Source organism: Rissa tridactyla, chromosome 8, assembly GCF_028500815.1.
Source record: "Rissa tridactyla isolate bRisTri1 chromosome 8, bRisTri1.patW.cur.20221130, whole genome shotgun sequence".
NCBI classification, from domain to species: domain Eukaryota; kingdom Metazoa; phylum Chordata; class Aves; order Charadriiformes; family Laridae; genus Rissa; species Rissa tridactyla.
This window is the reverse complement of record NC_071473.1, coordinates 35,555,534-35,582,072: the sequence shown is the minus strand read 5'-3', so window position 1 is coordinate 35,582,072 and position 26,539 is coordinate 35,555,534. Positions and strand designations below refer to the sequence as shown.

General features: G+C 34.9%; 1 protein-coding gene across 5 annotated transcripts in view; it reads left to right on the top strand.

Annotated features, from left to right (window-relative positions):
• The window catches only part of PTBP2 (polypyrimidine tract binding protein 2), a 53,638-nt gene that overhangs the window by 5,727 nt on the left and 21,372 nt on the right, over positions 1-26,539 (top strand). For 4 of the 5 annotated variants that reach the window (XM_054211406.1, XM_054211404.1, XM_054211403.1 and 1 more), the window contains exons 3-7: positions 8,896-8,971; positions 21,190-21,362; positions 21,788-21,931; positions 25,569-25,733; positions 25,810-25,920. In XM_054211406.1, coding sequence (XP_054067381.1) covers positions 8,896-8,971; positions 21,190-21,362; positions 21,788-21,931; positions 25,569-25,733; positions 25,810-25,920 — 669 coding nt within the window. The remainder of the gene's footprint in view (positions 1-8,895; positions 8,972-21,189; positions 21,363-21,787; positions 21,932-25,568; positions 25,734-25,809; positions 25,921-26,539) is intronic. The other variant, XM_054211405.1, reaches the window with a different exon arrangement.

The window sequence follows — 26,539 nt, the reverse complement described above, 5'->3', positions numbered from 1 at the left end:
CACATTTCAGAATGGCTGAGGTGTACTTCTTCCTGACGGGAGAAAAGAAGCAGTCGTTCCTTCATGGATGCATTATTTGGTGCATAGTATTCGGGAATTTGTGACATTATTGACGCTGCTTTGGGTTACACTGGCCGAAAATGGAACTTGAGCTTCCAAGCGTGGACAGTCCTGGTTATACCTAGGAGGGAAAACTCACATATTCCTGTAAACATAGTTTTGTAATGTTTAAAGATGTGGGAATGGCCTTTTTCCCCTAAAGTCAGGGCATCAGTCCTTGTAGTATGCTTAAGAAAAGAGATGATTCTTCCTGTGTGTTTAGTTGGTTATGTTAGGGTTGGGTAGAAGGTGCTAAGAAGCACTGTCCTAGAACTTTCTAATGATTTCCCAGATAGTAATGCGTCACAAAGTCTCCGTTTTTTCTGGTTGCTGAAATTTAACAGGGGGGAATATAATAGTATGAGGGAAGGGCAGTAGCTAAAACCAGAAGAATGATGGAGGAAAAGGGAGAGAGCACAGTCTGTAAGTACTCTTGAGGCATTTTCTGCTTTTTTTCCTTTTTTTTAACTCAAGTTCTGAGGGGTAATCTCTTCTCTTACAAAATTATAGAACACTGACCATTTTTTGCTACAAATAACCGAGAGTTTCCTTGTGGTGGAAATGAATACTGTGGATATGTTGTGACTTTTTATTTGAACTGTATACTGTGTAATGAAAATGTGTAGAAAAAAGTAAGTTAGAAATTCTAGCAAGTTGTCAGAAGTTAAGTTTAGACTAAACTTAAGAAACAAGAAAATGTATTTAAATAGCTTTTTCCTTTTTCTGAAATCTATTTTGCCTTCCTTTGCTGTTGTCATTCTAGATACTTAAATAAAAGGAAGGGAGTGGTAGGATAAAAAGCTGTTTCACTCATTCATACAGACAAATGCCATGTGATGGTCTGTTTTATTGTATTTAAAATATTAGAATGATAGTTTTGGGCTATCTTTGCATGCCTAATATAATTGCTAGTAGATTGTTCGTAGATTAGACAAAGTCTTCTAAGGTCAGGGATATCAGAAAAATTGGTTGGCTGTTAATTGGAGGAACTGTTTTAATTTTGTGTTAGCTAGGATGATGTTTTTAAATCAGTTTTTGTGTTCAGTAATACTTAGTCATAGCAACAATAAGCAGCAAAAAACGTGCAGAACATTCTAGCAGTGAAGTAAGAGTGAAGTGGGAGCATTTTCAGAAGTTTAGAACTGGCATCTGGATTTGTCTTTTCAGCAGTGGTATAGGGAACATGACCTTGGTGACAAAAGATAACTTATTACAATGAATGACATCTGCTTTCTTTTTAACAGCAACCTCTGTAAATTGACCCTGTTTGAGATGACTTTCATATTTATTCCCAGAACAGTCTACTCCAATTCTTTTTTCATTGTAACTTTGTGGTTTGTTTTTTTTTTTTTTTTCCTTAATGCTCATTCTGCCACTGTGGAAAAATAAGGAGAGCTGAAAATGGGGAGAAAGGAAAAATGTTGAAAATTAGTTTGTGCTGTGTAGCAAGTAGGCATCAGTGTAAGGAAGGCTTAATATACCTATTTGATATGTTTTGACGTCTGTCACTAATTGGAAATCACCGATTTTTCATTTGTAACAGAACACCTATATTTGCATTTAATTGAGTGGATTGTAGGAAGAAAAATGTGATCAGCTGTACCATCTGAAAAATATGAACCAATACCAGCATGAAAATACCTTCCCCATTTCTTAGAGCTTTGGACCATGTTTTCACAAGCAAATCAAGCTGCATTCCAGTTTTCTCTGTCACTGTAATACTTGTGCAACAGATGTTTGGGTAGCCACTTCACAAACCTCTCTTGGGAACTTAACGAGGATAAAGCTAATCTGACACAACATTGAGTTACATCTTTTTAGTCAGATTTGTACCAAAGTGTGTGGCTGCATAAATGCTTGTAGCAATGTAGAATTGAGGAGGACAGAATAGGAACAAATTGCTGGGGCCAAGAGAAGGTAGGACTGTTGCTTTTGGTGGTAGTTGTTTCAGATGAGGTTGTGATTTCATAAGCTGTTAATGGAACTGTGATGTTTGATTTAGGGGCTTGGGGGTTTTTATAGCTGCAAGTACATACAGCTGTTTTTAGCTTTTCATAAAATCAGTTTTACTATGAATGTGTAACATGACTGTTGTGGTATAGACAAAATAGCACTAGCACTTTTAATTTATTATTGCGAAATAACAGAGAATCGAGTAGAAAATACCTTCCTCGTGGATCATTTTTAAGATGTAGAAACTGCTACTGAAGGACCAAATCAGTACATGTAGGTACCATCATTCTCTAACCAGAAAGCTAAGAACACATCTGGGTGGTAGCGCTAGTAAATTGTTGTCACGTGTTCTAATTTACTACCAGTTATCTACAGCTGCTTCAGGATAACACTTTCATCAGCTGGAATTGGACTAGACTCTTGCCTGCAGTCTTTCATTTTAACAGGAGGTTTCAAGGTTTACAAATGAGGCTGGGTGGCATGGTCTAGGTGCAGATTAGATTCTTGACTGTTCAGCTTTCTGGTTTAATAGTCCATCTTGATCTTCAGATGCGCTTTTGAGAAATTTGGTTCTTTTCCACGTTGTATTTTGTGAGAATCTGGTGGCTTTTCTGAGGAATTGAGATGTGTCTCAGTCTTAAAGACTTTTCAGATTCCCTTGATTGCTTTTTCTCAATTTCTACAAACTTTGTGTGTTTTCATAAATGAGGTATGTGGCAGATAGCATGCATATGGTTGCAAGAAAAAAGAATGAAAACTTAATTTTCTCCTAGATCTTCCTTACTGGAAAAATATGAATGCAAAAATGGTGATGTTGTTAGGATACATAAATGATATATGGTTGACTGAGGACAGCATGAAAAACAATTGAAGTGGGGGAAAAAAGAGAATACAGAGAGGAAGTATGGAAAGGTGGTCATACTGTATCCAGTTAACTTCATATTGAATTTAAAAGCAAGTGATGTGAGTTATTAAGCAGCCATGGAGTTAATGGCCGTATGTGATAAGATTTCATGCTAATATAGTTGAATAGCATAGTCTTAAAAAAAAAAACCAAACAAAACACAACAAACCCACAACAAACCCAAACCCCAACTAGACTCCTTTTATGTAAGGTTCTGAAGAAGTGATAATAAGCTTATAGTTTAAACTGTATGCTTCATAAAATGCCTATGAGCCTGCATGGAATTTCTTTTGGATTGTATATTTGGACTTGGCTTGTGCTTTTCTGAATGAGTCTTCTGTGATCCTATACATATGGGAGGTGTAGCAGTCTATTAGTTAGGTAATTTTGATTATGTGTTTTGACAGTAGTGCTTATAGTCAGAGCATAAGGCAGGTCAAGTATTTATTCTTCACTAAAGAGTATGTGAGGGTGTATTTATGCAGTTTCATTAAAAATGTATCCTATTAAAAATGACGCATTCATGTAAACTGACAAAGTTTATAAATGCTGTGTTTGGGTGTTAAAAGTCTTGTTCTCTTGTTTCCAACATCCAGTCCCCAAAGTTAATTCAGACTTTGAATGTTGAAGCAGTGTGTTTACAAGTGTGTATCTCTTAGAGGGGAATGTTTACTGTCTGGGTTGGAATTCTCATATGCTTTTATTCCTCTCCCATACTGTCAGGTTTCTGGCTTTTTCTTTTAAATTGTTCCCAGATGTTGTTAGAAATGAAGTGTTTTACAATGCTCTTAGATTTCTGTAAATCATGAGATCTGTCTCCTGGCTTGTCATACCCCTTGGGAAATTCATGCCTGTAGGCTGAGAATGACTGTGGTAAATGTGCAGTGCAGCTAAAGTTCTCCTTTTCTCTTTCATCTGGGGGAGGAGGGGGGAGAGAGGGAAAAGGCAGGGGCAAAAGCATCCTATTCTTGAGAGAGGTTTGTAATATCAGCAAATTCGAGTACCACAAATGAGGCGATTTATCAGAAAATATATTTTTCAGTGTCTTCGAGTGTATTCTTTATCTTTTCTAGTGGGAATTTAAGAAATTATTTTAGACGATGCTGTTGACTTTTTAAGAAAGTGCAGTTTTGTCATTTGTTTGCTGTTTCTAGTTGTATTGTTTTAGTGTTCTTATAGTGTTGTGGTGCATCTATACCTGCTTCTAATAAGCCTTCTGTGATACACTCAGTTTGTTGTGTTAGGTTCAGCCATAACTTCCAATCAGAGTCTCCATAACCCTGAATTACTGTGAAAAGAGCTGATAATGTTTCTTTTTCATAAACAGTTGTCAAAAAGTACTTCGCTTAAAAGACTAAACCTCTTTGGTAACTCTTAGGCTGAAGTTGTTACTCTGGGGTTTTTTTGCCTTGGATATAATAAAATCTGGGGAATGTTTGACATACTTGAAGCCCTATCTGGTATGTGAGAAAAATAGTTGGCAAAGACTTGTAAATAGTATATTTTTTGATTAGCCTGGAAGGATAGTATGACTGTAATGACTTCCTGAAATTACATAGCTACTTAATATAACTTGTGATAGCATGAAGCTTTATAGTAGTTGGGGGGGGATTGAAATCCTGCTATATAAATGCAGCTTGTGTAGTGAGGGATTCTGAGTTAGCTATGACTGTTAAAGCAAGGAAATGGGAGACTAATTTGCTATGCTAGGGGCTTTTTCTTTCTCTTTGTGTAATTGATTTTGTAAATTGTAGAATAGACAGTATATACAATAACAATATTCACTTACAGAAATTAACTGAAATACCAAAGTGGTATCTTCAATATACAGTATATAAAATAATTTTTGTGTATATAATTTTTAATTTTCTCTGAAATATGTATTCACAGTCTGAGTTAGTGTATTTTTCATCTTTTTCTGAATATTATCCTACATGTCAGTTTCATGTAATCCCATTCGTTGAATAAGCCATACATTAACATGCTGTTTTCACATCATGTATGGAAATGCTCTCATGGGGGCAAGGCTGTGATAACAGGGCCTTCATTGAAAGGACAGTATTGACTCTGCAACAAAGTTAAGATTCACTTACTGCAATACGGTAGTTTGGCAATTCCCTTCTTTATTTTGTGTAATAGTATTTTGGCATATTCTGTTTTCATGAAGAAATGTTCCAGATGTCTCTGATCTCTAATGTAAATGAATAGTTAGTGGTTTGGCTTTTATGGAATATTGATACAAATTAATGTTTTTCTTGACATTGGTAGGAATAGAAATATAGCATTGAAAACTTGTGCTGTTGAGGACTAGCTGTCAGAAGATGACCTATTAATAGTGTAATAGCAGTTTGTACTTCTTATTTTATCCTTTATGATCTCCTTCCCTCATGCTAAAATGGATATTCGGTCTCTACCATGTTGCTATTATAGGAACTTTGCTTTGCAGTCTATGACAGAATAAAATAATTGTGGTGGGTTTTGTTCATTTGTTATTTTAACTTAGATTTGGACATTTCTGTGATGTATGTGTTTGTGATCTTCAGTCTTAATACAATCTCAAACTTGCTTTGATTCCTTAGAATATAGCAGTTTGCGCAGATGTGGAAAAGAGTTAAGTGAACGTTGCTCTTGGATCTTCCATTCTTCATTGAATCCGATTCACTATGTTCTTCAAAGATCTGAGTTTATTTTCCTTATCTCTTGAAACACTTGATAGAGTTTACCAAAATTTATTTAAAGGTTTCTTTGCTTTGCATGATTTGACTAGAAGAAGTGGTGTGCTTTAGAATAAGACTAGCAAATGTTCAAGATGCTTGGGAAATGGGTTATAATTCTGAAATTCATGTGTGAGATAGTGGAGCGATGAAGAGCTTTGCCCTTAGACCGAGATGCCGGTCCTTTTTGGCCTAGCACCTTCTAAAAGAAGATGCACATAAAAACAAAGCCAAGCACTCCAAACCACGAATTGAATAAAGTCTTACCTCTGATGAATAAATGTAAGTAAAATAAGTGTTTTTGGCTGTGCTGTAATTCAGGAGGTGCTTGTGTCACATGGTAGCGCTGGTCTATGGAAGAGCATGCATTGGCTTCCTTGAAGTGCTTATTTAAATTGCTTTACTGGACAGCTGTCATCTGAAGGTAATCCTTTTGAAGTAAATGACAATTATCAGGTAGTTACTGCTTTTGATTTTGTAGTTTAACTACTCTGTGTCCAGGTACATCATGTGTCTTGCTGTATAACTGGTTTTAAAGTTACATACTGAATGAAGTTCAGAGGCGTCTAGGCTGCTTAAGAACCAAAAAGGAAAAATAACGATATATATCTAATAAGGTGATTACTCACATGGTAAGAAATATCTTTGGCTTTTACTAAAAGCATGGCAAATATATATGGGAGTGAGTTAGCAGAGATTTGCTATACGTTTGTGGTTTCATGGTGAACTGGAAGAACATTCCACATACGAACATGTACATCTGTGAATCAGACTTGTGAAAACTGATTTATGAGAATAAAAAAAATTATAGAATTTATGAAACATGCCAATATAAGGAATTCAAATTTACTTGTTCTTCTGAAGCAAAACTGTTAAAACTTTCTCAAGTGTAATGCAAAATCTTGTGATTGACTCTGAATGTATTCATGAAATGCAAAATGATATGTTTCAAAATGAAAACTCTTTTAACTGTTCATGAAACACAAATACAGTAACTGAATATACACTCTACTGAGTAATCTGTGCTCCGTTTGGATTTTTCTGCTGTGGATTAAGAAATTAACATCTTCTTGAAAGCCCGATTTACTAGGAACCAGAAGTTTATGTAATCACTCTTACATTCTGCTAGTCAGCAGCTGCTGATGTAAGTAACTTTTTGAAGCTGAAGACAACTCAAACTTGAGATATTTCAGAGTTGTAAAGTTTCTGCAGGTTTTGGGAAGAACATTCATTTGGTACTAGGGATGCTTCAGCTGTTTACCTAGTGACTGCTGTACCGTTGTAAATTAAAGCCTGGCGTATTAAGGAAAACAAAAATTGCTGCTGAACTACCTTAATATGCTTGGCTGAGAACCGATTCAGTCTGTACTGCTGCTTCTGCCTTTTCAGTTGAGCTGTCCAGGCTACAGAAAAGTGCTTCCAAGCAAGGCTAGGTGGATAGCTGTGGGCAGAAATAACTGCGGTTATCACTGAGTGAGTGAATACTGCTAGTAATCTTGAACTTTGCAATATTTTACCCATGTAAATATTGTGTTAGAAAAATAGAACATTAAAGAGAAAGAAGGACACTTATACTGAGTGTCTGGGTTAGTGTATTACATTTACAGTAGAAAGCAATGTAGTTTGAATAACCGAGAGTTTCCATAACTGCTCTGACTTGTTTCTCAGGTTTGCCCAGCTAATTTTTTCTTTAGCTATATGTGATTAGAGGTCTGTTACTACAGTGAAAAGGACAAGACCTGGTCCTTCTCATGGTGCTACCAGATCTTGGTATTAGGCATTATTCAGTTTTAAAGGAAATCGGTTGTTGATTTGATAGGCACAGCTTTGTTGATCGCTATGTACCCTTAAGAGCTAAGAGTATTCAGTAATCTGTATAAAGGTTCTTCATAGCTGATGTTGAAAGCTAAGTAAACTTTAATGGCTCTATGTGTGCATAAGCATATATACTATTTTCAAGAGCTTCTGGATTTCAGGTGTGGATTAAACTTTAACATATGGTTCTGTGTATGGATACACATACAGTGCACTGATAAAATGGTAAAGGTTTGATTTCATGCATCTTGCAACCGTGCTACCTAGAAAGGTGACATCCTCAGGTTAATTTAGTATATGGTATTGAGATGCCCTGTAAAACATACTCACTAACTGTTCTTGAGGTTTTATTGTAGTGTGCACAACAGAATTAAAAACATTTATAAACATGAGTAGTAACTGTTTTCTTCCCTCACTTCCATTTTAGTAGTGACCTGGATTAGTCTTAAGGGTGCAGAGGAAATACTTTCAAAGTGGGGAAAGAACCAATAAGAAGTTAAGGATAATCTTCGAAGTATGGCAGGTTTATTCCCAGTTAAAAAAAATTTAATGAAAGATCGCCTAAATATTTTGGGGGCTTTTTGACAGATGAAGACTTGGGGGATGGAGGGGATTGGGTGGTTTTAAAAAAAAAAAATAAAAAAAAAAGGATGTGAAAAGAAGCAAAAGCCTCATCAACTGTGTCAAATTCCCATCTTGAAAGTAATTTGAGAGGAAAAGATTATCTTGTTACATTTTCAATATAAACCCTCCTCTGACTTTTTGCAGCCCACTTTAGAGTAATAAAAATAACCAACCAAAACCAAAAAACATTTAATTGATATTTGTCATGTAGTAAGCATTAGAGAGAAGTTGCAGTTCCGTGCCCTAAATTGTGTTTTGCAGGACAAATGAAAATTGATCATTTCCTTTGGTGACAAGTCTTTTTATTTAAAATAGGGGTGTTAGAATTGAGCTAAACTTCATATTTCTATTTGTGTAGATTTCCCTTGTAGTTTCAGCTAGATATAAGAATTTAATATATATGTATATTAAAAAAATAAGTTAATTTAAATGTTATTGAAATAGACTAAATATATTATAATAACATTTTAATTTGAAATGCTGGACAGAATTATTGTGCAGCAGTTCTCATTGAGTCTGGAGGTGGCTATGTTTCAGTGGTGGGTGAAACAACTGTGCTTAAGCTGCTCTCATTTCAAAGATTGCCATGTAAATATACTACTTGACTTAGATTTCAAGTTGTTGCACTTATCTGAAAAGCGGAAGTCTGCCAAATCTGAATAGGTTTGGTTATGCTTGCTTAAGTTCTTCTAAAGGTTTTCCCTATCAAACTGACATTTTTAATATCATCTTTAAAAATCACAAAATAGAGGAAAAAAAAATCTCTTACTGTCTCTTTCTTTTTAGAGAGGATCTGACGAACTTCTTTCAGGCAGTGTACTCAATAGCCCGAACTCTAACATGAGCAGCATGGTAGTTACTGGTAAGTGATGCCCTTTCAAAGGAGAAATCTATCATTTATACTTGGACTCATTTCCTGTTTACAAGGGGAGAACACTGAAACGAGAATCCGCTATGCTATAGAGGGATAAACTGTTGACATGCATTAGAGTATAGTGACCTTGTATATACTCACAAACCTTGGGTATCTGAAAAGAATAATCTCATTAAAAAAAGGCAACTTTCATATGTCTGTACGTTAAGTTGTTGGTGGGTGATGGGATGAAAAGTTACACTTGTCTTGTACAGCTGCCTTCAAAGTAAGGAATCACAGCTACGAAGCAAAGGTAAACAGTTTAACATCTCCTGTATGAGTGACATCAGCTTTTTCCACATGCAGACATCTGTGAGTCTGGGTATTACAGGGACACAGTGCCATCTTCATAATATAGTATGGTTTCAGTAAGAGAGTTTTGCTCTATTCTGCTTTAAACTGCTAAAGCAGAAAGCTTCACTTTGCTATTTCAGTCTGAGATTGCAGCGGTAGAATCTCAGAATGTCAGCGCAAAGTGAGGGTGGTTGTTCTTTAGTCAAATTTCTGCTTATGCTAGATAGAAAGGCTTTTCATGAATTGGCACATACTAAAATGCCTTCTATTGCAGTTAGTGCTTCTGTATTTTGAATGTGCATTCAGTTCCCTTGGAGGGCTCACTTTAGAGGTCTTGCTTTTTCTTTTCCCCCTTCCCCCTGCCATTCATTTTATTTTTTCCTCAGAGATGTGGAGGAATTGGTTCATGGCATGAGAGTTGCCTGGTTCACTGCTTTAATTTGCCTGATAAATTTTTCCATATTTATGTGCTGAGCAGTATAGTCACTGATATTAGTAGCAAACTCATTCCTTTTAATCTAGTAGTAAAAGATTGGGATTCAGGGTGCAATTTCATGTTAGGTTTGGGGTGCTGTGGTGGCAGCTGTTGCCAGAATGGGCAGTTGTGTGTTTTTTCTTCCTACATTCCTAGTACAAGCAGAAAAAAAAAACCATCTCCACATGTTTCTCCTCCACAATCTATGTTGGAGTGCTAGTCCAGCATTAAACTGTACTACCAATAAGCGTAGTTTTTCCTTGGAGCAGCTTACTGATCAGTCATGTGGCTGCACAATTGCAGTTTTGGGGTGGAAGAGTGTGGTGACGGAAGAGAGGAGAACCACTTCCATTGGCAGGTGTGTAACCAAAGGTGAGGAGATAATACTTCTTTGGAATAGATCAAAAATGCAGTGTGGTGCATTCGTAGCCATTTTAGAAACCTAGAACGTTTGTTTATCTTCCCTGCTTTACTTCTGGTTCTGAAGGAATTCATTCTTCTTTTTATTTGCTTGATGTCCTCTGCAGTCCTGGATATTAGTGCTTCAGCAATTTGCTTTAGTTAAATGAGAAACTAGAATGAAAAGGAGTTTGGGTTGTGCGTGTGCGGGTTTGGATTTGGGCAGTAGAAGGGGGGAGGGAGAGCACTTTTACCAGGACAAAGTCCTGAATATTACCAAATTTCCGTTTATTTTCAGAGAAACTTCTGGTTTGGGAAAACTAAATGCAAGCTAATTTAGCTAGGGAAAACAAAAAATTTAAAAGCTGAAGGGAAAAAGATTGAAATAAGAATTATTATAGTTTTGAGTTTTCAGAAGAAAAAATAAAGAAGGTTACTTAAGAAGTAAGAAGGACTTTGGAGTTTGATGTATTTAATAAATACAGATTCTCCTCCCCACCTTTTTTTTTGTTTTCCCCCTTTTTAAGCGGATTTTGAGGGGGTGTGTGTGTCTCTTTTTTTTTTTTTTTTTTTTTTTTTTTTTTGCTACCAAAGAACAAGTATTTGTGAGAGAGTTTTCAAATTAATTGGTTCTTTACATTTTATACAAGTAAGACCTCTTGATACATCTGTAAGCATCCAGAACCATAAATGACTTTTCAGAAATGGTCTCATTAATAAACAACAGTGGTCTAAGTAGTGGCCTGGATCCCATGGTATCAGTTGCCTGTTATAAAAGTTTTCATATTAATTGTGTAATATATACGGGAGGTCTGTGGAAAAATAATCCCAAACAAACAAAAAACTCCAAGGTGAATGCAGTATTATAATTCAAGTCATTCTTTTCAGAGGTCAGTGGAAAGGAGGCTAGTTTGGTTTGGGTTGTAGGTTTTTTTGTTTGTTTTTAAATAGTTTCTTGGGTGTGTTCAAATTTCTCTTCTGCCTGCCTTGGTTAAATAGCATTAAAAAAAACCTGTAGAGTAGGCTAAATGCACAGCTCACTGTTATTTCTGAATATATCCTCCCATAGCTGTCTTGTTTATCATGAGCCTGGAAGTACTTTTTCCAGACTTGTGGAGTTTACAAGTTCAGATTGTAGACTCAGAAGTAATTAGTTCTGAAATGGAAACCCATGTTAATTTTTCTGTACCCATCTCCTGAAGCCAAATGAGTTCAAGTATTCTTTATATCCAAATTAATGTCTTCCTTTTGCTTCAGTTCTGCTGTTACTTTTCTATTTAGAAGAATTTAAAACTTTTGTGAACCGAGCTTTTTTTGCTGTAGCCAAGGCATGGTAGTGATGAATCTTCAGATTTTATAGCGTTTAAGAGAATCTGTAATCATTGATTAAGTTCTTTGTAAAGGAGACATGTTGCAGCAATCGGCCTCCTTTGGAACTCTTAAAACTAAAATTTGTTCTCGCCCTTTCATTCTTAGAGTTTGGAAGTGTCATGTTTTTATGAGACCTGGACATTGTTTTCTGGAGTACATAGAAACCTATTCTGGTTTTGAACTTGGTATTTTCAATGTCTGATTCTATGATATTTTTCCAAACAGATGCTTAGAGGAACAGAAGAAAGAGACTTTCTTTGTGAGACTCTGAGCCTTATTAGTAAAAGTATACGCAATCAAAAAACCAGTTGTCAATTTATGTTTAGGCCTTAGCAGGCCTAAACTTACAGAAAAAACTTGTGAATGACAGCCTCATTTTTTCCTAAATCTCTGCTGTAGAAATATTAACCTAAACCAAATTGCCTAAGTTGGCAAACAAATGACCTTTTAATGGAAATGGGTGGTTTTGATAGAACTGGGGGCTGTATCTTCAGGGGTAAGACTGAAGATGAGATTTTTAAAAATCTCATCATCGTACCCTTTTATCATGGTAACAGTTCCATTAGGTTGTTTTGGGGTTTTTTTGGTATTCAGCTGCCATTCGGTTAGAATACTGTAGTACATTAATGCTTTTATGAATACTCTTGCTCTAATTCTCACTCTTAGTCAGAGAAAGGCATGAAAGATGCGTGCTTTCTCTGCCCTACAGGGAGTCTTACGTATGAATCCCTCCCTATCTTTGTGTGAAATAAACTTGCAAACTTGTTGGACAGACATTTGGTTTGCATTCTTCTTGATTATTTGAACCACTGGTAATTTGATAAACAACATGGAATTGAGGAAAATGCTAGCATGTTGGACTGTTGTCCAAAGGACATTGCTCAAAATACAAGGCCTGATCTTGAGCGTTTTCTAAACAGCTTTGTCATCAGTATCCATCTTCAAGACTGCGTAGATGACATTGACAGTAGGTTGTATTAACATTTACTACAAGTCAAGTTACTATCTTAAGTACTTTGTGTGTCTTTAGTGAAAGAACAGCCTTAAAAGAAAGTTAAATTTGGATAATTGAGGATGACTTCTGTGTGAGTTATTTTACCACTTAATTCCGAACCCTTGTATCTCCTGTTTTGAACATCGTTTGGTTACTGTCCTTATTGTTGTGGAATTTCATTTCAGTTAAGCACTGCTATTTAAATGCACAAGATTTTTTTTTTTACCTGAATTAGTTTGAGCAGTATGGCAGGGCATCCTTCTGGAAGCATTGAGGGGAGAATCCCATCTACTAGATCAGAATTTGTTGCAATGGAAGACAGCTTGTAAGGTTCCAGGTCAGCAAATATCTAAGCTTTTCTAAGAAGTTCTCTTTTTTGATGTTAGATGTTTAAGTTTTGAGCTTTTTAGTAGGAACTGCCATTGATATGTTGACGTCGTATTGTCAGAACCACAGGCCTGGCACTACTGCTTGAGCTACTACTAGTGTTTTCTTCAGCTTTTCTGAAAAAAGTCCATTTTTGTTTTCTGTTATAATCTTGTTTGGTTCCGATCTCTTTGGAAAGCGTAACCTTCTCATAAAGAATAGTGAATTCATTTTTTTTTCACGTTGATGCACAGCAGACAATGACTAGAAAGGCAGCTTAGGTAAACTAGAATATGGTTTGGTAACAGGATTCTGAGAAAGCAGAAAATATTTTTGACTCTGTTTTAAAGACAGTAGTTGTGTGCATTGTAAATGATTGTATATAAATAACTTTTTTCTGTATGTTCAGTAAATACGCAACTGCAGTTGCTTATTATGCAGCTTTTAAATCTAAGAACAAAAGTCCCTTTAAGAACTAGAAAAAGGATTTCCTCAGTGATGTGTTACTTTTATGCTGAACTGCTTGTGAGGCACTTTTCCTTTTAGGTGGAGGACTGCTTAATGAAAGTTTTAAGAACAGTTATATGTATGAAGTTGGTCATGCCATGAACTGTGTCGCTGAAATCCACACAAAAAACTTAAAATTTTTAAGGGCTGTAGATAAAAAGTGAAAGATGTTGGTGAAAGCTTTATGAAAATTGTCCTGTCAAAGACAAGGGATTGAAGCAGAAGAATTGGCAGGTTTTTACTATAGCTGCAAGCAGTTTCATTGTTCACATTTGTGTGTTTAAGTTCAATCAGTAAAAACATTTCAAAAATCATTTTGCAACTGAGCTCACCAAACTCCTGGAGCTTTAAATGGTACTATTAATCTTGATCTTGTTTTTACTTCATTAGCAGGGAATGTTAGCAGTGACTGTGGTAGGTAATTCATTGTATTAACAGAATACTTAGCACTGAGGCATACAAGCTAATAATATTTCAAGTGCTGTGTTTAACTTGGTGAATAAACATAGATGTGCTGGTTTTGATGGCATGTTAAGTAAAATTGATTATTAGTTAATATTAATGATGCCTAAACACAGGTAACTTACTTCTGAAGTTTGCAAATTGATTACAATTAATAGCAATTGGAAAGATTTGAAGAAGTACAGCACATGTGATTGGAAAGTATAATAATTTAATAATAGACTATAATTTACATTTTTCTACAGATTTACATGGGCGTGTGAATGTGGATGAACTAAATTTTAATGCTCTGAATGCATGAACAATATATCTTTTTGTAAATTAAGAAACTTAAACAAACCCCTCAAAAAATCCCTCAGGATGGGAGAAATAAAATGTGGACATTATTATTAATTTATTTAATTTCTGTGTGCATCACTGTGCCATGGTAATTCATTTTTGTTCTACTTCAGTTGCATTTAACTCTAGTCATAGTATTTTTACATATTTTAAGGGCCCAAAGCGAGGTGCATTAGTTTTAGACTGTGCCACATTGAACAGCCACTGTACCCCATTGTAAGTTCATTGTAAGTCATAGTTACTTGGAAAACTTGCTCAGTGGGTTTTGAAATGAGGTGGAGTCTATGGGCAGATGTGTTAGTTCATGTCCTTAGTTAAAAACCGTGTAGTTAATTTTTTAATTGCTTGACCGTGTTTACTTATTTAAGCTCAAATTCCTGATAGGCTGTGATTTTCCGCACATGACCCATGTCTACGGTAAAAATCCACCTATTGCTACTAGTTATTGCTTTAGTTCCAGTGGTAAGGCTTCCACAATATAGTGTTGGCCTAGCAAGGTAAGGATAATGGGGTATATATAAAGTACTTCAAAGTACAAAATCTTGCAGAACACACTCCCTCCCAGCCCCAAAACAACAACAAAAAACCCTACCAACCAAACAGGCGTAATTAACACCGAACATGTAACCTTTAAATGTAAGGTTAACAAATGACAAATGCAGACTTCAGAGAACTTCTGGTTCTTCGTGTTTTTATCTTATTCTTGGGTGTAGTATCTTCTTTTTTGTTCTTTCTCTTAAACTTTTAAAATTCCAGATTTTATCTTTAGCTTGAGCTTTTGAAGATGTCTATATTAAAAGAAAGGTCCTGGGTCTTTTTTGTTTTGTTTTGGGAACCTGTTGGCACTTACGGAAAAGTTTGTTACTGGATCATACCAAAGGTCTCCTCTTACTTCCTACATTCTATCTACATACAGGTATATGTATTTAAGGAAAGAACCTCAGAAACAAAACTACAATGGTCTCTGTTATACCCTCCCAATTTGTGGTTGCCTGAGGTTTCCTTAGCTGATTGTTTTATGCATATGTTTGTGTTCAGTAGCCACTGCAATGTTTAATCTTTCTGTCTGGTCATAATCCAGAATTGTAAATTTAGGTGTCTTCACAATTCCATTGCCTTTCTCCTGGTTAGATATTTCCCATGTGGATAGGTGTCCTATGTTCCACCTGTTGATAACATTAAATTTCATATATTTAGCTAACGTGAAACAAGAAGTACTTTCTTAGCAACAACAATTAATAATACTGTTGGTAAGCTTCTTGTCTTTATTAAGTAATTGTATTGGACAATGAAATAAGCGTTTCAGGAAAGGCTAAGTATTTATGGTTTGGTTTTTTTTTTTGTAGTTGGTTGTCGGTGTGTACTGACAGTTGTGAAACAGAGATTGACTCCTGCAGAAAGGATTTTTATTTATCAATTATTTTACTACTGCAGATATGCAGTGATTTATAATCAGCATGTTGTGATAAATTTTTAGCATTTTTTCCCCATCTTTCCAGGAAATAATAGGTGAAAGCAACTTTTTATTGTATGCAGACTCTTTGCCCATAGACACGTAGTTACATTTCTATATTAGGAGATTGTGTGAATATGACAGAAGGTTATTGTGAAGGAAAATTACACATCTAAAATAAAGGCCTCATATATTTTCAAGGTAAATTGTGTATTTTTTGCCTCAGAGCGCTTTAGGTGGTATTTATATATTTATCAAAAAATAAGAAAAAAATTGTCTGCAGAGAAAAACTCCCTAGGATGAAATCTTTTAAAATATTTTTTCAAAAATAGTTATCAGCAGGAAGTAAGTTGTTCAGTGTTTGCTAGGAGTTATGCTGAACTTTAAGAGCAGGTTTTCTGCAAAAACTACTCGGGAGCGTTGAATCTTCATAGCTTGAACAATTGAATGCCATGGACTTACAGTATGCCTTGTGTACATTGCACTTCATTCTGTTGCTCATACATACAGGTTTCTATTTCTCTGTGCTTGTTAAAATAGGAGTTTCTAACTAAAAATGCCACGGACCCAAGTTGTTTAGAGAATAGCCATTTATAGGCTTTGCCAACTCTCAAACATTTAATTTCAACAACTTGATTTATGCTAAATTGAAGGAACTCGGTGCAACAGGGATGTGGCTTATGTATCAATTATGTTTAGACCGGAGAATCCTACTTAAATGGGAAAATAATGCTTTGAATGCCATTTGTAGAGATGAGATTTGTTTAGAAATAGTGAACAGATGTCATATGTAAACTGTTTTTTTTCTTTTTCTTTGTGAAGAGCGAAAGAGGGCTTACATGAGTGCAATGGCTGTTAAAGAATAGGGCTATTTTTGGTAGTCTGAATTGAGTATAATGAATATTTAGAGTTAGAATTCAGTTGTTGCTCGTTGTTCAGTTGTGATATTTAAATTTTTTTTTTAGAACTATATATTTAAGGCTGTAACTTGATTAGTAAATGAACTAACGGTGTGTTATGCTATTCTCATGGTGATTTTTTAATTTTTTTTTTTTTTCCACCCCAGTGTAGATATTGTAGCATTATGCTCTTTGGAGCATCTTTTTATTTGTTAAAATGCTAGCAGCAAGAGGTTTGAATTGATCAGGCTTTGCAAGTCTGATGAAAGCCAAACTACCTGATGAAATAGCTTCTTGCCAATGAGCTTCCAGTTTAATAGCAGTTCCTTAGCAGTAATTATTAGCTGGCTTGTAAAGTTTCCCCCTCTAACATCCCCTTGCCACCTCCCCCAATTTTCTGCAATTTTGTCTTTCTCCTACTGTATAGGGAAGGATCTTTTGGGTTGCTTATCTCCAGAGACTCCATTTCTAGGGCAAGACAATGTTATTCTTCTAGTACCTTCCTCATCTTAACTTATCTTTTAACCTTTATGGACACTGATGATGCTGATAGAATTTGTTAGAGAATGAAGACGGAAGTGTTGAATTCACCTTTCAGTGACTTTGAACAAGTGTTCCCATGTTTTAAGTGTGTGGTTTTCTATTCACAAGTGCAGTTTAATGATGTGTCTCAAACTGAAAAGTACCACTTAAAATGGCAAATAAGAGACTAAAGTTGGGGAAAAAGGTTTCATACAGTGCCCCAAACTCTTAATAACTGTTCTAAAAGCTGAATTTTATTTGTTCCACAAATGATCAATGGTTGTGTTAATTTCTTCATAAAATGTCTTCATAAAATCCAGTGTTAAATGTTTTGGGGTAAACTTTACTTTAAGAAGGTGGGCTTCATTTTTTTATTAATGTTATCAGTACAGCTTTCATTGAGCAAGGTATACTACTGCCAATGAGTAATAAACAGCTTTGTCATGGTTGCTTGCCCGGCTGCTAAAAAATTTCTTTGGGCATTTACACAGCATTGGGAATGCTTGTTGCCATTCCCCTCATCCTGTGTCCGTCTGTCCCGTCCCTCCATTTTTCTGATTGCCATACATTCTTTAGTGCATAATTCTGTATCTTTTTGTGTATATTATTTTAATATATTTATATATCTATTTTTTCATTTAAACATTTTAGCTCAGGCACTTGTCAGCTCTTTTTTACAGTCAGTAAAAAAAGTCTAAAGTATAGTTTGGTAGGTTTTTGGTTTGTTAGTTTAAAAAATAAAATTGTATGAGAGACTTGTATACACAAGTTAAGTTAAAGCTGTTAACTGCTCTTTTGGAAAAGATATATATAGATATATATAGTACAATAGAATACTTCTTCTAAATTTATTCTTTAAACCTACTGCAGCAAAAGTTGAAAAACTGACAAAATGCAAACATTAGATAGAAATGCTAATAGATGGAAAAACAATTTATTCCAGTAATAAAAAAATTATTAGAGGACCATTTCGTTGCAAATACATATATGTGAGTGCTTATGTACTGGCCATACTGATTATTTACTAGTAACACTGGGATTACCTAAAGCCTAATCCAAATACAAGCTTTAGTTTAAAAAAAAATAATAATAAAAAATTCTTGGACATTATGCTATGGAAAAGTCAATATATCAAAATTCAATGTCGAAACCCACACAAAAGACAAAACCGCTCTAAGTATTGATCTGAGCGTTCGTGGTACGTACTTTTCTGGTGATGTGATGAAGAGAGGTTTCTTGTCAGTTTCAGAAAATCTTTCGGTTTAAAAACTTTCTTTTCACTTTCTTACTTTTCATTTATTAATGTTTTATATTTGGTTTTTGAACCTTGTAATGAGTTAAAATTAGTTAGAAAGCTTCAGGGTGAAAGGCTCTGGAAATCTAGTTTAAGAATCACTGTAATTCTTTTATTCTTTACAAGTTTGTTAGTCGTGTATTGTTTGAAATATGTTGTTAAGCTTGTCATACTTTACAATGTTTTCTTCTGCATTTTTTTGGTAGAGATTTAAGTTCAGAACTAGGGAAAACTAATGTGTCATAAGCTTAGAATGAAAAATTAAAGTCCGTTCTTATAAACTTTGTCTGTCACTTTGAGGTTAAAGTGCTACATTGTATAATTTTGAACAGGTGAAATCTGTCTACCTGGAAGCCCAGCCTCACCACGTTTTCCAAAATGATACAGGTTAGGGCCTTGTGTAGACTAAGGATGGACTTCAGATCGTGGTTCAGTGTATGTTTCTGAAATTTTACTCTTCTGTGTTCCATCGAAGTTTGTCCTTCTGTGCAGCAGACCAAAATAAAATACTTATGACTGCATGGATTTGACCCCTTCTAGCACTGTCAGTTGGAGATACTGCTGGCTGAATTTTGACGAGTTCCGATTTTGTTAGGTTTTTGTTGTTTTGTCTACTATAGTATGTTGCGAAAGACTTAGAAAAGTGTTCTCTAGTTCAAGACCTTTTTAAAAGGCTCAGTTCTGGAATTATTTTTTTTGGTGGGGGTGGGGAGTTAGGGGATGACCTGCTTCTAAGGAATGCTATTTTTAACTAAGAGAATATCTTGAATTTTAGATTTATCTAAATCTGAAGGTAATAGCTGAAGTGGAAGTTAAAAACATTCAAATTAAAATGAAGAGTGTGTACCTGTTAGAAAAAGATCTGAGGGAGTGATGGAAACAGTTCCTTATGTATAGATTTATCCTTTTTCCATCAATTCCTGCAATGGAAGTATGGAGAATGACCACCTTGAAGAAGTAAAAGGTATGTTCATAAGTTTGGTCAGAGGCAAGTTTGCTAACTTTCCTAATAGCATTGAAAAGGTATTAAATGTCATGCCTGGTTTGGCTTTTCAAATCCAAATCTGGAGCGTGGAAGTTCTTGATTTGTGAAAATATGAGTCCATTTCATTCTGTGTTTTTAGTCTTGAGTAAGTTGGCTTGGTTTAGGCAAACTGATTTAGGGACTGGAAATCTTGATTGTGATTTAGGCATTAGCAAAACTTTCTGTGCTCAAGATGGTAATAAACAAATGCAATATTTTTACGCAGGGAATCAGATTAGGTGTAAATGATTTTCCTGGCACAAATTCAGAATTATATTCTGTAGTTACCGCTGAGTGATAATTGAGGGCTTATTTATTCTCTTCCCTCTGGAAATCGCAGCCATCAACTTTCTTATGAAGAAAAGGCTTTTGGAGGATTTAACGTATATAAATGCTTCCTATTGATTTTTCCCACCTGCCCCTTTATTCTTTCTACTTTTTTAGTGAGTAAATACAAGTAGTCTCGTTCATAATTATTTTTTTTAATCCTCTTGAGTCTTAGCACTCAACCCATGAATTTGAATCCTAATAATTACAAATATTTTTCTACTAGTAAAAATTTGTGTGTTTTTTGAAAGTACAGGTACCTATTGAACTGCCCTTCTAACATCAGAAAAAAAGGAATTCTCAACACTTGCTATCTAAATGCATTCTGATTTCCAGCATTGATTACGTCATTAATATCCATGTATCTTATGACAGTATCGTTCTTTAGCTCTTGACATTTTCTGATGTTTACTCCACTGGCACGCTTGTCGGCAGAGGTTGTATTACCTTTTAACCAAAATTAACTTTTAACTAAATATATTAAATTTTTTTCTGGCCTTTTTTCCAAAGCAAGACTTCTTCCATCCAACTGGCTAGCTCTTTATTGCATATGTTCATGAAAAAGGAACTCGAGCTGGAATTTTGCTGGAATTTTGATGGAATTCTGGACAATATTCTGAATAGTATCTTTCTGGTGCTTTATACAGTGATGTTAATGCTTCCCTGCTTCTGCTAGGAAAATCTTGTCTTGCAGCTCTTCCCCACCTTCTCCCCACATGTTGGCTGTATCATGTTTATTAGTTGTTTTTTCCTTTTCTGTGAACAAGCCCGTAGTTCGTAACGGACGTATTTTGTACTTGGTCCTTAAATTCTGATGTTGTGGATTTCATCAGACTTTCGTGATGCCAGTTCTCTGGCTCATCCCTTTTCTCCTTGTGATCCTTCTCAGTTTAGTAATGCTTCCTGTCTTGCTTTGATGCTTTTCTGCTTTTTGTGTCTGGTTCCTTAGTGCAAACAATCCTTAAAATTTCCCTGTAGGAACCCTTCTAGTAACTCTTCACCACCATTTTTCTCCTTTCCAAAAAAAAATCTGGGTAACCTCTAATTGGTTTGGGTTTTTTTTAATGTACTTTAGAGTTCTTATGTGAGCCCTTCTGAGTCATAATTAATATTCTTACATGGTATTATGGGAGATACTTCACTGAAAGTGAGATGAAAAGTATTTGCTGTGGGTTTTTTCTTTTTTAGAAAATGAGTTATCATAGAGAGCTATTGAGTTAGTCTGGACTGTTTGTTCACCTTTTGTGAACCATTTTGGTTCACAATGGTTTGTTCACAATGGTTTGTTCACCATTTGTCTCTTCACAATTTGTTCTGAACCCTTGAATTTTATTTAGATCAAACTTAAAAATTATATCATATTTATTATTAAAAGCATTTTTTAATAAAGCACTAATAATATCAGTAAACTCTTCAAATAGAGTCTGAATATGTCTTTCAGCCAATGGTAATGACAACAAGAAATTCAAAGGTGACGATAAAATGGATGGGGCTCCTTCTCGTGTTCTTCATATCAGGAAATTGCCTGGGGAAGTGACAGAAACAGAAGTTATTGCTTTAGGTTTACCTTTTGGTAAGGTAACCAACATCCTGATGCTGAAAGGGAAAAATCAGGTAATTTGTTGCTTTCCATTTTTTTAGTATGCTTACTGTCTAAGTTAAAAATATGCTGTTAAAATGCTATTGAAATAACTTGTATAACAGTAAGTATTAAAAAAAAAATAAGCCTTTTGCTCATTTATTTTTTAATGAACTTACACTGTCTTTTAGTAAACATTTTTTGGGAACGGGGGATGGTTGGCAGCTACATAAAGCAAAAAGTTAGCTGTAAGATAAATATTTAGTCCTGCATCTTCACAGATGAGTCGCTTAACAAATAAAGCTGGTCTGTAGAGAATGACATCTGAAGACTGATATTTGTTAAAATGTGTTATTGAACCCTTTAAGTGTTTTGTTTTTTTTTTAAAACCTCTTTAAGTGTTTTTATATGCTGCTGATATGAAGATTATCTGCTCTGAAAATTAACTGTTTAATTACAGGCCTTCTTGGAACTTGCTACAGAAGAAGCAGCTATCACTATGGTTAATTACTACTCTGCTGTGACACCTCATCTTCGTAACCAACCTATCTATATCCAGTATTCCAATCATAAAGAACTAAAGACTGATAACACACTTAACCAGGTATATTTGCTGTTATGTAGTATTACAAATGCAGACAGTAGAAAATAAGCATGGCATGTATTTTGGCTCATGTGACATACGTTAAAATCACTTGGTTTTGTCTGTATTCTAACACTACTGTAGTCTTACCTATGATCATTCCATTTTGTGACATGGAACAGGATTTATTTTCTGTGTGATCTTTCCATTATGATGAATTTTCTTAATGTTTCTTAATGTAAAAAGATTCTGAAGTGTCTTCTAGCTTCATTTTTTTTTTCATTAAATAAGTTTTCATCTTAGTTTAGAGACCGTAGGATGAAAAAATTAACTTTCTAATTCTGACACTTGATATTCTAATGCCAGTTTGAATTTCCCTAGTGATAATGACTGATGCTAATGCCTACGTTTCAGTGCTTTGAATGATTGCTCTGGTAGCACTGGAAACCCTAGCTCATGTGATCTGCTGTTCCTGGAGAAGAATACTCCATGATCACTGTAGAGACAAATACACTTAATAACAAAAAAATGATTTGCTCTTGCCTTGACAGAACCTATTTCACAATAGATGCATATGTCTGTTCTTAATAGAACAAGAAATGGTGACTATTTCATATGAATTTGGGGGGGGCAGGGGCGCGGTGAAGAGAGACATCAACTTACCAAAAGTCAGATGATTTTTTTTAAGGTTAATTTCTTACATGATGTTACAAAAGGCAGTGTAAATACCAAGTTACAGTTTCTGTTATTTGTGTCCCGTCTTACGTAAGGTATGCAAATAGTAAAATTATAGCTGTTACTGTTGAAAACAATTTCAGGGTAATTTGTTGAAAGGCTTCTTGGTTCAGATCAAGTATAGTGTTGATTTTTCCTGTTGATCTTTCTAAACATTCTGGTTCCTTAAAAATCTTTTGATAAGTTTGTCTGCTAAAGGTACTTCTTAAAAATTGAGATTCCTCCTCCCCACCCACCCCCAATGTCAGTGATAAGGAAAAATAAATACCTTAATTTACTTTTGAAAAAAGAGAAGAGAGCATGAATTCTGTCTGCATGTATCGTGTATGGACATACACACTTACGGAGCTTTCTCTTACATTGTCGTCTGGCTTCTGTGGTTATACTGGTTTTGTTCTTCACATGTCCACCTTTTGAACATGTAGGATGTGCTGAATTTTCAGCAGCTTTTATGCCACCATATGCATTAATACCCAATTTTAACATATTCCTTGTCTCTCGGGTCTCTATTTCTTTAATTTAGAATTAAATAATACAAATTGGTACTTGGCAGTAAGTTTTCTGAAACTAGTATCTCATGAGACATTCTATAAAGCACAAGAAGGTTGGATATACTTTCTTCTGTAATGAAAGATAAAGGTGGTGCAGATAATGCTTGTTGTCTGCAATTTTTTTAATTTTTTTTTTTAGACTCAAAACTTAATCTGCAATTGAAAGCTTTCTCATCCACCCAAATTCATTTAGAAATTGTCTTTTTCTGGATGGTCAAGCAGGAAGATATGAAGAAGTCAGGATGTTAGTCCATGTAACTGGAGAGAGAGGATAAAAAAATTGGAGAAAGGTGCAAGTATATTAGTTATAAAGAAGGTAGAAAAAAATAATATTTAACCAAGGAGTACTTTTAACAGCCAGGCCTTTAGAAATAAAGTAGGAGAGGTTCCATGAAGCTATGCTACTCTGAATTTCTCAATAATAGTAGCTTCCAAGATTATTTTTAGTTATGTACTTAGAATGAGTTGGCTCTGAATAAACAGATTCAAAAAGGACTATTTAAGTTTTCATCTCAGCATTATAATTCTATGAAAATCCTTTTCCTGTGAGACATCAAAACAATGTGAGAGGAACGCTTAAACTCAGATTTAAAACAAATGTGTCTTACCTGTTTCGTACAGTATCTAGACTCAGAAGAATTGACAACAGAATGACCTCTGGAACTGTAATTCTCTTTAATCATCTGCCTGTTGTAAATGCATGTTTTTAGTCTTCCTGCTCAGACATTGCACCATTTCGAAATAAGTAGCTGTTACACTTTCTAAACAGTGTAGCTGATCTTTTAAAATTAATTTCAATTTTGCAAAAATAAGAAAAAGCTTTACGTACTACTCGAATGTCTTCAAAAGTGGCTATGTATATATGGATACTAAATGTTACTTTGAACTTCTTATCTTCATCTGCCAATGTTAAGTCCTGTATTCCTTCATGTATTCACATAAAATTTAGTGGAATGAAATATGGTGTATAAGCATAGGTGGATAGCTCTAATAAGGGTCATATGTTAAAATTGACTTCCTAAGTTTTGGTTCTTTGCATTATACAGTCTAAACTTTTCCAGTCCCTTTAAGGAGTGAGCTTTAATTGATATGTGCTGCTTCTGTGCTTACAGAAGGAGTAGGAAGTAATTGCGCAACTCAGCCAAATACTGGGGCAGCTTTAAAGTTGTGTATTTCATACACTAGGGGGGGAAAAATAATGTTTTGTTGTCAAAAGATGTTTTTACATAGTTGAAGTTATTAGCATTAAACATAGAGGTAAATTTTTCCCAACTAGTGTTCACCAGGTCTTTTTTTCTTCCCCCCCGCCCCCACTTTCCTTACTCATTGATTCGTTTCAGTATGAGGAGTATCATGTAAGTTGTGAGACGTGAAATTGTGTAGTAGTTCTAATACCTTTAAAATATGCGGTATGCGTTAATATGGTGATTATTATTTTTACCTGGCACGCTCACTTGTCTCTCTGTTTTGTATCATTTTGCTTCATAAGGCTACTGTCATGAAAGTATTAAATGGAAACCCTTTTTTCTGCACTTTTTCTTTCTTGGAAAAAGACATCTAATCTTTCTGATACTGTCAGTTTTGGCAGTGGAAGTAGTTACATAGATGTGTGTTCTTGTGGTGTCATCATGTGGTTACCTTTGAATTTCTAAAACCCTGCTTATGTTTAAAAACCAAAAAATCCCCACACATGGAGAGGATTTTGTTTTTCTTTTTATGAAAGAGGGTGGATAACAGACACCAGTTTGTTTACCTGTCTGTGGATACTACTTTCTTACGCTTCTCAGTCTTGTCTATTATTTCATTGTGTTAAAAAGGCGAAGTTTGGAAGTGTTAGCTTATCATTATCCCTTCCTATCAGATCCTTCTACATAACTAAAATGGCAGTGAAGTGTTAACTGTAGTACAGTCTCTTGAAAAATAGGATATATACTTATGGTTTCTGTAGGCTTGGGTTTTTTGTTGGTTGGTTGGGTTTTTGTTGGGTTTTTTTTCTTCTTTAAAGGAAAGGAAAAAAGTATAAAGAGTCTTGAAAACTACAAAATCCTCACTTTCTTTGTCCTTACTAGTAGAACAATAAGCTTGCTACTAGGAAGATTGATATTGGTGCCGTTTGAAGCCCCTCCTTACTGTGACATAAGGATTAATTGATGTTTTCATTTTTATTGTCTCTTCTCACAGAGTCAGACTGCATTGCACTTCCGTTGTGTTATGTCTGTAGCTCCGAGTTTCAAATAAGTGGACTGTTTTATGTTTCTGAAGTTAACTATATTAATATTGCTAATTAATTTCTAGCTATCATATTGAAATATTTAAAAACCTGTCTTGTTTTGTTGTTTGTTTGTTTTTTTGTTGTTGTTTTTTTTTTTAAGCGGGCCCAAGCTGTTCTTCAGGCAGTGACGGCTGTGCAGGCAACAAACGCTCCCATTAGTGGGACCACTGTTAGTGAGAGTGCAGTGACTCCAGCTCAGAGTCCAGTACTTAGAATAATTATTGATAATATGTACTACCCAGTAACCCTGGATGTTCTTCATCAGGTAAGCCAAATTTCATTTTAACTTGAGCTATGATTGGGAGGAACTTGTGTGTAAAACTTTACAATGTTTTTGGCAGATATTCTCTAAATTTGGTGCTGTATTGAAGATAATCACATTCACAAAGAATAACCAGTTTCAAGCTTTACTGCAGTATGGTGATCCAGTAAACGCACAGCAAGCAAAACTAGTAAGTATAGTTCTCTGTCAAAGCTGGGAACCTTCCTGTACTCTAAACATTTGTAAGATGTTACTATAACAGAGTACTGACCATGATAATGTGTCATTCTTTTTCACCACTTGTGGGAATTTTTTGAGATTAAAAAATATCTGGGAGTTATAATACAATGTTGTTATATTGCGTAAAATTAGTGTTTAAGGATACTGTGTCTAAAGAATTGTATACATCTGTAATTATGAACAAATTTTTAATAAGACTGCATAGAGATGCAATACTTATATTGCATATATACTAATACGCAAGACTGCAATACTGAAAACGTCAACCAGAAGTAAAATGTAGGATGTAATGTTGATGCATAATTAATTCACTGCAAGCAGCAAATTTGGTAAACCCATTGGATTACTGTTGCTAGATACTTTCTAAGCATTATAACAAAGATGTGATTTTTGGATTGGATATAGGTTTGTGAAAGTATTTAAATATAGTATCCTAAATAAAAAAAATCTAAACTTTATTATAACCATAAATGTCCAGAAGAGAGAGAGACATTCATGGGACCAGACAATGAAGAGTCTTTGCAGCAGTGACAGATGAGAGCAGGATCTTACTTTTGTTTTCTAGGAAA